This window comes from Gopherus flavomarginatus, chromosome 14 (assembly GCF_025201925.1).
Source record: "Gopherus flavomarginatus isolate rGopFla2 chromosome 14, rGopFla2.mat.asm, whole genome shotgun sequence".
Taxonomy (NCBI): domain Eukaryota; kingdom Metazoa; phylum Chordata; order Testudines; family Testudinidae; genus Gopherus; species Gopherus flavomarginatus.
Window position 1 is genome coordinate 5165856 of NC_066630.1, and position 12180 is coordinate 5178035.

The 12180-nt window shown below is 48.7% G+C and overlaps 1 protein-coding gene across 7 annotated transcripts in view; it reads right to left on the minus strand.

The window, feature by feature from the left end:
* The window catches only part of ZFPM1 (zinc finger protein, FOG family member 1), a 135690-nt gene that overhangs the window by 19864 nt on the left and 103646 nt on the right, over positions 1 to 12180 (minus strand). For 2 of the 7 annotated variants that reach the window (XM_050922586.1, XM_050922584.1), the window contains one exon: positions 1361 to 1494. The exons of 4 other annotated variants lie outside the window; for them this stretch is intronic. In XM_050922586.1, coding sequence (XP_050778543.1) covers positions 1361 to 1494 — 134 coding nt within the window. Of the gene's footprint in view, positions 1 to 1360; positions 1495 to 7305; positions 7681 to 12180 lie in introns of those variants that run through there. One more of the 7 variants, XM_050922588.1, reaches the window with a different exon arrangement.

A 12180-nucleotide genomic window follows, 5' to 3' on the forward strand; every position in this document is an offset into this window, starting at 1 on the left:
CAATGCCCCACAAGAAGACATCTTCCAGGCACCATCCGACACCACCGAAGACTAAAGCGTACGTCAGCCGCGGTACTTCTCCAGGGGACGAGTGTGCACGTGTGAGGGAGGGAGATACCAGTTGAGACCGTCACTGAGGAACAGCGCATCCACAGTGCACAGATTGTGGTAGGGAGGGAAATTCCTGCCAGAGTCTAGATCTGGAGCCAACTAAGTCCTCCTGCCTGTAACTCTAACTCTTCCCTCCAACCGCCCCTCTTTGGAAGAGATTTACACCCTGTGTCCACCACCACCATTTTCAATAAGCAAACAGGAGAGAATTCACTGGCACCCTTTAGCTGACGGGGTATTGACAGTTACAATGGCCTCTCCCTAGAGAGGGTCTAGGGGACTGCATGCTGAATGGGGAGCTCCTGGGCAGAGCTGGCTTTCCCTAGATTTCTTGGCAGGGAAAAGTGTTTGATTAAAAAAAATAAATCAGAACAATGATTGATAGTTCCCATTGGCTGAAACCCGGGGTTACAGCACGTGAGATTGACGATAGCCATGCAGAGACTGTCCATGGATAAGACAATGGTTCATGAGATTTTTCCTCTGGGGAAAGGGGGGAAAAGCCCTTTTTTAAATGAAAAGAGGGTTGGTTTGAAAACTTGGGGTCAGTGCTGTCCCCTGCAGGCCAAGCCCAACTCTGGCGGCTCCTGGTGCCCCAGCTGCCCCACTCTTGGGGTTGTGAGGAGCCCTCCGGGGGTCTCTGTGGACAGGCAGAGGGATCCCACACCCTGACCGGCCAGTTTCTGCTGGGGCCTGCGTGTAGCTGCTCTCTGCACTGTTCCTGCCTAGGAGCTTCAATCTCCTGAACAAGACATTCCAGGCTGCATCTCTATGGCTAGGACCATTCCAGAGCCACCACCGTGACCTGGACACAACCCCCGGAGATACCAGAGCCAGCCAGGAGCACGACAATGCCTGTGTTCCTCCAGCTCATTCCATGATGCAGCCTTGTCAGGCTTAAGTGCCGGTAACCAGGGTATTTGCTGATATGTAAATAAGGCAACATACTGGCAAATATGTAAATCAGGGCCACAAGTCATTTGCATAAACTCTCTGAGCCGTCAGCCTTAACACGGACGGACATCTCACCTGCATTTTATGAAAGAATAAAAAACGGACAGTGACAGCACCAGGCAAAAGTACCATCATCTCTGAGCTGGTCTGGAGATGCCACAGCAAGGAAACCCCCGGAGTGCTGCTGCAGGGCTGTGAGGGCTGGTTCTCCCATGGAGGGGACAGAGGCCCTGGCAGACCTCACCCAGACCAGCTGCATGGGGCCCAAACAATGGGAGCAGAGAGTGGTTCTTACCGTCTCGCTCTGCCCTGGAGACACTGGCTCGCTGTGGATATTCCCTGGGTACGGACCCCAGGACAATCCCTCCGGCAGGCTCCGCCTAGCACGCACTCTGCTCTCCCCCTCCACCGCGACCAGCTCCAGCTCATCTGGGGAGAGAGAGGACAAGAGGAGGGTGAGGGAGGGGCCTGGATTCACCCTACTGCCCCATGACAGCCGGCAGCATTCAAAGGGCACAGCAGTAACCCGTCAAAGCCAAGGCCAACCGAAGAGCACTGCCTGCCTTCCAGACTACAAATGGTCCCCGTTGAACAGGAACAAAGTCAGACCTTTGCTTGGCGATTTAAATACATGTAAGTAACCGACTTCTCATGGGACCTGCAGCCCATCGGGAAGCAAGTGAGCATCGAGGCCTGTTTGCAGGAGATTTCCAGGTCAGTTTGGTGGAGTCAAGAGATTCTCAGCTGGTTCAGAGAAGGATCAACTTTTGGGTGCTTTGCTGCATAGAATCAGCAGCCCTTCCTGTTTACCAGGCACTGTGTTCTCTTTCAATCTGAGCGACATGTCAATTCCCTCTGGAAATGTCTAGGGATTAACTAGGTGTGGCTGAGAGGGGGAATGTGTGTAACATGGATATGCAGCTACCTAAAATAGAAATGCACAAAACCCAACAGTGCTTGTGTTCTGCACAGCTGGGGCAGACAGGGACAGAAATATCTTCTGGGTCCAAGGCAAACCACCCTTTGCAATTCAGCAGCTGGAGTGGAGGAGACTGAGTTGGTAATGAGGAGTAGAGGGAGAGATTGCACACACATGGGGAGGGTGGAGCTGATAAACTGGAGAACCAGGCTGAAATCAAGGGAATCAAGCAAAGGCTGAACGCACACAGGAAGGCACAATGAGATGAGTGGGGTGGACAGCACTGTAGGATAGGAGCTGGGGGAGTAGTGGTGGGCAACATCTGAAGGTGAGTTGATGCAGAGGTCAAGACGCTTTAAGAAGTAGTTTCGTTTTCTCAGCAGCAGCAGCATCAGGGCCGGCTCCAGGGTTTTTGCCGCTCCAAGTGGCCAAAAAAAATAAAAAAGCCGCGATCGGTGCCTGCTCCACTGCACCACTTTCTTCTTTGGCAGCAATTCAGCAGCCGGTCCTTCCCTCTGAGAGGGACCCACCACTGAATTGCCACAGAAGAGCCCGACATGCCGCACCTTCCCCTTGGCTGCCCCAAGCACCTGCTTGCTGAGCTGGTGCCTGGAGCCGGCCCTGCCAGGTGTGCACAGCTCAGCCCGGTGCTGCTGCCGGGGCAGAAAGCGTCAGGCAAGGTCAAGTCCGAAAGGCCTCGTGTACGGTGCGACTTTTGAGCAAGTTGGCTCTAGCCAGGTGCAGACGGGCAACTGGCATTTTTAACCACTGTGGTGTGCAAACATGACCAGGATGATGTTACCCGGTGGTGAGGACACCTGAAGCCAGACTACGGCACTGCCCCATCTTTGCTAGCAGAATAACAGCAGAGCTGCAATAATTCCCAGTCTAGTACCAGTCCAAGGCAAACAGTGCTATCTAGCAAGGCCTCTTCCTCAGTGCTGGAGCAGGAAGGATCCTGCCACTCGCCCTGTTCCCATGTAAAGCCATCCTGAGCCACAGAAACCTAAACACACCGCTGCTCCTGCCAGTAATTGTCAGGAACAAGAGAACCAGAACCATCTTCCACTCAAGGCAACAGCAGGGAATTGCAACCCAGGCTCAAGGGAAGGATTATATGTGTAAGTGCAGGGACCTGCGCTCACATGCGGGGGATCAGACTGATCCGTACATATAGGGTTGGGGTCCTGCAGGGGTCAGTCCTGGGTCTGGTACTATTCAGTATTGTCATTCATGACTTCAATAGCAGAGTGGAGAGGATGCTTATAAAATCTGCAGCTGACACCAGCTGGGAGAGGTTGCTAGCACTTTGGAGGACAGGATTAGAATTCAAAATGACCTGGACAAATAAGAGAATTGGTCCGAAATCAACCAGATGACCGGCAATATAGAAAAGTGCAAAGTACTGCACTTAGGAAGGAAAAACTCAAACACACCAACAAAGTGGGGGCTAACTGGCCAGGCGGGAGTACTGTTGGAAAGGATCTGGGGGTTTCAGCAAATCACTAACTGAATACAAGTCAACAAGGCGATGCTGTTGCAAAGAAAGGCTACTATCATTCTGGGGTGTATTAACAAGCATGTTGTATGTAAGACATGAGAGGTAATTGTCCTGCTCTATTCGGCACCGGTGAGGCCTCAGCTGGAGTCCTGTGTCCAGCTCTGGGTGCCAGACTTGAGCAAAGATGTGGACAAATTGGAGAGAGTCCAGAGGAGAGTGACAATAAAAGGTTTAGAAACCCTGAGCATCGATGAGGAAAGGTTAAAAAAACTGGGCCTATTTAGTCTTGTGAAAAGAAGGCTGAGTTGGGACCTGATAACATATTTGGAGACTGTTAAGTGCTGTTATGCAGTGGACAGGGATCAACTGTTCTTCGTGTCCACTGAAGGCAGGGCAAGAAGTAATGGGCTTAATTTGCAGTAAAGGAGATTTAGGCTACCTATCAGGAAAACCTTTCTAACTCTAAGGATAGTTAAGCTCTGGAATAGGCTTGCAAGGGAGGTTGTGGAATCCCCATTGTTGGATGTTTTTAAGACTCAGTTGGACAGACACCTGCCAGAGATGGTCTAAGTTTACTTGGTCCTGCCTCAACGCATGACGACCTCTCTAGGCCCCTTCCAGCCCTGACATTTCTGTGATTCTATGAAATCATTTTCACCTGGGGCACATTTCCAGACAGCTTGGGTTTGCTTTGCTTAACGTCTTCCTCTGGACCTCTGAGCAGGGATCTCTGAGCTGGGATCTCCTGCTACGATCAGGACAGTGTGCCCTACAGGATCACGGTTCTTGGTGGGGCTCGGTCTCTCCTATCGGCTTGTTTTTCCACAGCATCTTTCAAATCTAACTCCGCATAGCACATTGATTTGCACTACGTCGATGCCTCTCACCATGAAAGAGGCTGTGCCCAGGTGCTCATGTCTGCATCCACGGCAGAGCATGGAGTGAAAAGCCTCTTCCATCACGCACCCCAGCATTCCATCACAAGGGAGGCAGTAGGAACCATTTCACTTCCGAGAACTCTAAGTTGAGGCAGCTTCAGGGCTTAATGGCCTTGATGATCTGATAAGTTTCTAGGTTTAATGGGTTAGATAACAGGTAAATACACTATGAATGCTGCTCTAAAATGTTTTAACTGCGCTTTTGTCTTTCCAAGTGCAGATAAGTCGGCAGCAAACCAACACTCAAATGTGTGCTAAATGGAGGCCCCATCACCCCACTCAGCAGGGTTAAAGTGAAGACGCCAGTGGAAAGGGGACAGCAATTGCATCCCCAGAAAACCTGCACCGAGAGAGAGAGAGTGAGTCATGGAGTCCAAGGCCAGAAGGGACCATTGTGAACATCTAGTCTGACCTCCTGCATAGCGCAGGCCACAGAAGTTCCCCAAAATAATTCCCAGAGCTGAGCTTTTAGAAAAACAGCCCATCTGGTTTTTAAAATGGCCTGCGACGGGGAATTCACCACAACCCTAGGTAAATTGTTTCAATGACTAGTTACTTTCACTGTTAAACATTTACACCTTATTTCCAGTCTGAATTGGTCTGGCTTCAACTTCCAAGAGTTGGATCCTGTTAGATCTTTCTCTGCTAGACTGAAGAGCCCATTGTCCCGTATGTGTTCCCTACGTAGGTACTTATAGACTATCAAAGTCACCCCTTCACCTTCTCTTTGTTCAGCTAACTCCTGTAATCATTCTTGTGGCTCTTCTCTGAACCCTCTCCAATTTAGCAAAGTCCTTCTTGAATAGTCAACACCAGAACTGGACACACTGTTCCAGCAGCGGTTGCACCACTGCCCAACAGAGCGGTAAAAAATCTCTCTACTCCTACTCACGTTTCCTCTGTTTATACATTCGAGGATCACATTAGCTCATTTGGCCACAGTGTCACACATTCGGCAGATTATTCACTATGACTTCCAACTCCTTTTTGGAGTCATTGCTTCCCAGGATAAAGTCCCCCATCCCGTATGTATGGCCGATATCCTTTGTTCCTAGATGTAGACATTGGTGTTTAGCTATATTAAAACGCATATTGATTGTCTGAGCCCAGCTTAGCAAGCGATCCAAATCACTCTTCATCACTGGCCTGTCCTCTTCGTTATTTACCACTCCAATTTTTGCATCAGCTGCAAACTTTATCAGTGATGATTTTTTGTTTCTTCCAGGTCATTGATAAAAATGTTAAGTAGCCAAGCACCAATCCCTGCAGGACTCTACTCGCAACACACCCGTTCAAGATATTTCCTTGTTTAGAATGACACTTTGAGACCTATCAGTTAGCCAGTTTTTAATCCATTTAATCTATGCCATGTTAATTTCAGACTGTTCCAGTTTTTTAAATCAAAATGTCATGGGTACCAAGTCAAATGCCTTACAGAACTCTAAGTATATTACATCACCACTATTATCTTTACCAATCATGCTTGTAATCTCTCTCTCAAAAAAAGATATCCAGTTAGTTGGACAGGATCAGTTTTCCAAAAACCCATGTTGATTGGCATTAATTCCCAGATCAGCTGCTCCATTATCTTGCCGGGATCAATGTCAGGTTAACAGGCCTATAATTACCCGAGTCATCCCATTTACTCTTTTAAAACATTGGTACAACTTTTGTTTTTTTTTTAAATGTCCCCGGTGTCCCAAGGCTTATCGAAAAGACTGCTGTACATGCAGGCTGCCCTTTTGTGGAGCTGACCTGGCTGCGGCCCAGCCTGGCTGTCCATGACATGGGCTGGTGACTGTCAACGAAATACAATTGCTCATTTCGCTCTGAACACCCATGCAGATTATCTAGGAGGTGGTGGGAGAAAGGCAGAGATTCCAGCCTCTGAGCACCTATTGTGTCAGGAGAGGTACAAAACAGTTCTGCTATACCGACTGATCCCGGCCGACTCTTCATGGCTGGGCCCTCAGCTGGGTTTGAAACCTCTGATCTTCAGAGATGAAAATCTAAGCCTTTATTGTTTGAGCTAAGGGAGCAACTCTACTCACTGCTAGCAACAATATATTCTTAACCTCAGAGGCAGGCAAAGGCCCACGCTTTCCTAAAACTGGTTTTTCACTCAGTAAAGATGGACTTTCCAATTGCAATAAACCAGGGGAAAAAAAAATAAACAGAGACTCCATAGACTACGTTGGCCAGATTTTCAAAGTTAGGGGTGTGCAATTATACATACATTTATGCATACCCAATTTGCATATGCAAATACAGCACTAACACACACACACTCAGAGCCACTTATAAACGCACATCAGATGTCTGTATGCCCAGCTCCCCGACCCCGGCCCTGGATCGGTCTAATGCAGAGTTGAATATTGAAACATTCTGGACTGAGATTTGTCCGTGCTCCCTCTCAGCTATTAAAAGTCACTTAATGTTCGTGAGGTCTCCACTACCTGCCAGCTCCTTTTCCTGCCTGGATCTGCCTCTCCAGTCTATCATGTCTTTCAATGGCATCATCTGCCCCACTGGAAATTCAGCCCAGCCATGGGATCCGGCAGGCCAAGGGGAGGAGGCGGGGCTTGTCTGAAGGCAAGTTGCTTTAGTATTAGAAACACCGTGAGGCAAAAATAATGTGCCGGTTGGATAGCTCAGAGCCTGATGAGGGTTTTATTACCCAGCAGGTCTCTCTGCACTCAGGGTGTTGGCAGCTCAGTGTCTGTATCCTCAGAGCCGGGGTTATTTCAGGAGAATTACAGCACTAAGGGGCATCATCCATGAGGGAATGCCTGGCTAGGAGGGGCTGATTAATCTGAGCTGTTCCTCGGTCCACACCAGACTCAGCTGCCTCCTTCTAGGTCTCATCTCCATGAGCTACGAACCTTGCAGAAGAGCAGAGGTGTGGTTTCCGTCTGGGGACTGCCCAAGCTCTAACCATCGTGGTGTCGGAGAGCCTCGCACACAGTGCCGCTGGGAGGGCAGAATCACCATCCCTGCTGTATAGGAAGGTGGCTCAGCACGTCCCCCAGGGCAGTGTCTTTGGGATCACACTCCTCCAGGGCTCAAGGGTAGCAGCAGCCACCAGGCAGCTCCAATGCCATCACAGATGCATGTCCTTTCAACATGGTTGCTCGGTGAGATCCCCGGCGCCTGGTGCCTAGGCCAGCCCTTTGGCTTGTGGGCTTGGGCTCCTACAGATCAAATCAGTCCAAAGCTGCCTTCCCGGCGAGCCACTGTAGCCTGTGATGAGAAACCACCCCCAGTTCAATTTCAGAGCCCCCTGTCCACGTGGGGCTACCTCCCCCAATCATCCCACTCCTGCTCCCTTCCGCTCTGCCCACTGACTAGGAGTGAGCTTTAGCAGAGAGAAGCCTCTCCTCAGATGCTTTATAGCGGGGTGTGGCTTTGCTTTCTGGGGGGTGAACATAAATAAGAACATAAGAACGGCCGTACCGGGTCAGACCAAAGGTCCATCTAGCCCAGTATCTATCTACCAACAGTGGCCAATGCCAGGTGCCCCAGAGGGAGTGAACCTAACAGGCAATGATCAAGTGATCTCTCTCTTGCCATCAGTCTCCATCCTCTGACAAACAGAGGCTAGGGACACATTCTTTACCCAGCCTGGCTAATAGCCATTTATGGACTTAGCCACCATGAATTTATCCAGTTCCCTTTTAAACACTGTTATAGTCCCAGCCTTCACAACCTCCTCAGGTAAGGAGTTCCACAAGTTGACTGTGCGCTGTGTGAAGAAGAACTTCCTTTTATTTGTTTTAAACCTGCTGCCCATTAATTTCATTTGGTGACCCCTAGTTCTTGTATTATGGGAATAAGTAAATAACTTTTCCTTATCCACTTTCTCAACATCACTCATGATTTTATATACCTCTATCATATCCCCCCTTAATCTCCTCTTTTCCAAGCTGAAGAGTCCTAGCCTCTTTAATCTTTCCTCGTATGGGACCCTGTCCAAACCCCTAATCATTTTAGTTGCCCTTTTCTGAACCTTTTCTAGTGCTAGAATTTCTTTTTTGAGGTGAGGAGACCACATCTGTACACAGTATTCGAGATGTGGGCGTACCATGGATTTATAGAAGGGCAATAATATATTCTCAGTCTTATTCTCTATCTCCTTTTAAATGATTCCTAACATCCTGTTTGCTTTTTTGACTGCCTCTGCACACTGTGTGGACATCTTCAGAGAACTATCCACGATGACTCAAAGATCTTTTTCCTGACTCGTTGTAGCTAAACTAGCCCCCATCATATTGTATGTATAGTTGGGATTATTTTTTTCCAATGCACATTACTTTACACTTATCCATATTAAATTTCATTTGCCATTTTGTTGCCCAATCACTTAGTTTTGTGAGATCTTTTTGAAATTCTTCACAATCTGCTTTGGTCTTAACTATCTTGAGTAGTTTAGTATCATCTGCAAACTTTGCCACCTCACTGTTTACCCCTTTCTCCAGATCATTTATGAATAAATTGAATAGGATTGGTCCTAGGACTGACCCTTGGGGAACACCACTAGTTACCACTCTCCATTCTGAGAATTTACCATTAATTCCTACCCTTTGTTCCCTGTCTTTTAACCAGTTCTCAATCCATGAAAGGACCTTCCCTTTTATCCCATGACAGCTTAATTTACATAAGAGCCTTTGATGAGGGACCTTGTCAAAGGCTTTCTGGAAATCTAAGTACACTATGTCCACTGGATCCCCCTTGTCCACGTTTGTTGACCCCTTCAAAGAACTCTAATAGATTAGTAAGACACGATTTCCCTTTACAGAAACCATGTTGCCTATTGCTCAACAGTTTATGTTTTTCTATGTGTCTGACAATTTTATTTTTAACTATTGTTTCGACTAATTTGCCCGGTACCGATGTTAGACTTACCGGTCTGTAATTGCTGGGATCACCTCTAGAGCCCTTTTTAAATATCGGCGTTACATTAGCTAACTTCCAGTCATTGGGTACCGAAGCCGATTTAAAGGACAGGTTACAAACCATAGTTAATAGTTCCGCAATTTCACATTTGAGTTCTTTCAGAACTCTTGGGTGAATGCCATCCGGTTCCGGTGACTTGTTAATGTTGAGTTTATCAATTAATTCCAAAACCACCTCTAGTGACACTTCAATCTGTGACAGTTCCTCAGATTTGTCACCTACAACAGCCGGCTCAGGTTTGGGAATCTCCCTAACATCCTCAGCCGTGAAGACTGAAGCAAAGAATCCATTTAGTTTCTCTGCAATGACTTTATCGTCTTTAAGTGCTCCTTTTGTATTTCGATCGTCAAGGGGCCCCATTGGTTGTTTAGCTTCCTGCTTCTGATGTACTTAAAAAACGTTTTGTTATTACCTTTGGAGTTTTTGGCTAGCCGTTCTTCAAACTCCTCTTTGGCTTTTCTTACTACACTCTTGCACTTAAGCTGGCAGTGTTTGTGCTCCTTTCTATTTGCCTCACTAGGATTTGACTTCCACTTTTTAAAGGAAGTCCTTTTATCTCTCACTGCTTCTTTTACATGGGTGTTAAGCCATGGTAGCTCTTTTTTAGTTCTTTTACTGTGTTTCTTAATTTGGGGAATACATTGAAGTTGGGCCTCTATTATGGTGTCTTTAAAAAGGGCCCATGCAACTTGGAGGGATTTCACTTTAGTCACTGTACCTTTTAACTTTTGTTTAACTAACCCCCTCATTTTTGTATAGTTCCTCCTTTTGAAATTAAATGCCACAGTCAGGGCCAGCTCCAGTCACCAGCTTATCAAGCAGTTGCTTGGGGCGGCCACTCCGGAACGGGGGGGCACTTTCAAGGATTCGGCGGCAATTCGGCGGAGGGTCCCTCACTCCTGCTCGGAGCGAAGGACCTCCCGCTGAATTGCCGCAGATCGTGATCGCAGCTCTTTCTTTTTTTGAGCTTGGGGCAGCAAAACCCCTGGAGCCAGTCCTGGCCACAGTGTTGGGCTGTTGAGCTGTTCTTCCCAGCACAGAACACCTCAACAGCCCAACACTGTGCAGTAAATACAGCCTCCAGCATGGGGCTCACTAGCTGATTGGCCCCATCTTTTGGGGTGGGGCTGGGGGGTCAGAAGCATCTTTCCTGTAGCTGTCAGAGAACCTTCCAGGTTTGCTCCTTCCACTTTTCTCCCTGAGGGTGGCTCTGATCCAAGAGGTCTCTCTCCCTCCGAAGCGTGGGATCAGCCCAGAAGGTGCGAGCCAAACACCCTCGACCCGTAAGCTGTTGGCAGAAGCGGTGATGTCAGGAGAAGCCAGACAGGTCCTAAGCCAGCCCCTGGCTTGTTTTCTCCATAGTTCAGTGCAGGATGGTCCACTGCTCAGGCTCATACAGCGCGGATGGCAGCGGCGGCTATAGGACCCAGGAGTCCTGACTCTGTTCTGTGCACGACTAGCTAATGCTGCTCTCAGACATTATCCTCCTAGAGGCCAAAGGGACTCAGGCTACATTTGTATCTTAGGGTTTATCCTGATTTAGGAAATTAACACGGTGATGGTGCTGCCCGTCCAGCGTCCCATCAGCATGTCCCTGCTGACTGGGCCTCCTTAGGTACCATTACAAACCAGCTTCACTCTGGGATGAGAGGATTAGGGGAGGACAGAATAAAGCCACATCTCCCTGGCAAGAAGAGGCAGAGGGACGAGGGGAAAGAGCAGAGGAAACAGATCCCCTGGCCTCTCCTCTCCTGGGAGCTCCCAGCCACGTGGGACCCCTTGCTGTTAATGAGCCTTTGAAGAGCTCAATCGGATTTGCTGCTTTGACACAAGCCCTGCTTTACTTCCCCGTTCTTGAAGGTGAGAAGGAAGGGCAGAGGCAGTAGCCACCTGCCCACCTAATCCCTGGCTCCCGGAGGAGTGTGAAGGACTCTGAAGGACAGGTGCTGGGCACAGCGGGAGCTACTCCCTACCCCATACCCCTCACCCCCAGGGGATACTGAGAAAAGGGAACAAAACCCAGCAGGAACAAGGAGGGAAAAGCAACCGAATCCACAGTCCCTTCCAATCAGAGACGGGCAAGGAGGGAAGGACTCAGAATCTATTCGGATCAGGCTAAGGGTTGGGGCTCGGGTTCCAGCCAGAATCAGAGCTAGAAGTTGACAGGGCTGAAACCCCTGCGCTGGGCCCCAAACGGTGGAAATCTCGGAGGGCGGGGGGAATGAGATGGTCTCATAAGATTTCTGCCATCTGGAAACACAACAAATCTGGTCTGGCAGAGCCAGGACACTTTCCTTTGCTGATCCAGTCCTGGCCAGAAACCAGGGGTAGGACTCACATCCAGAGGCACAAATGTGAACATGCTCCCCCTTGAAGAAAAGGCTCGGTGGGGTGGAATGGGGCTCCTGTCATAACTTAGTCCCAGATTTGGACCTTAGTGTCCAAAATATGGGGGTTAGCATGAAAACCTCCAAGCTTAGTTACCAGCTTGGACCTGGTAAAGCTGCCACCACCCAAAAAATTAGAGTGTTTTGGGGCACTCTGGTCCCCCCAAAAACCTTCCCTGGGGACCCCAAGACCCAAATCCCTTGAGTCTCACAACAAAGGGAAATAAACCTTTTCCCTTCCCCCCTCCAGGTGTTCCTGGAGAGATACACAGAAGCAAACTCCGTGAATCTAAACAGAGGGAGTCCACCCTCTCTATTTCCAGTCCTGGAAAACAGAAGTACTTCCCTCTTCACCCAGAGGGAATGCAAAGTCAGGCTAGTAAATCTAACACACACAGATTTCCCCCTGACTTCTTC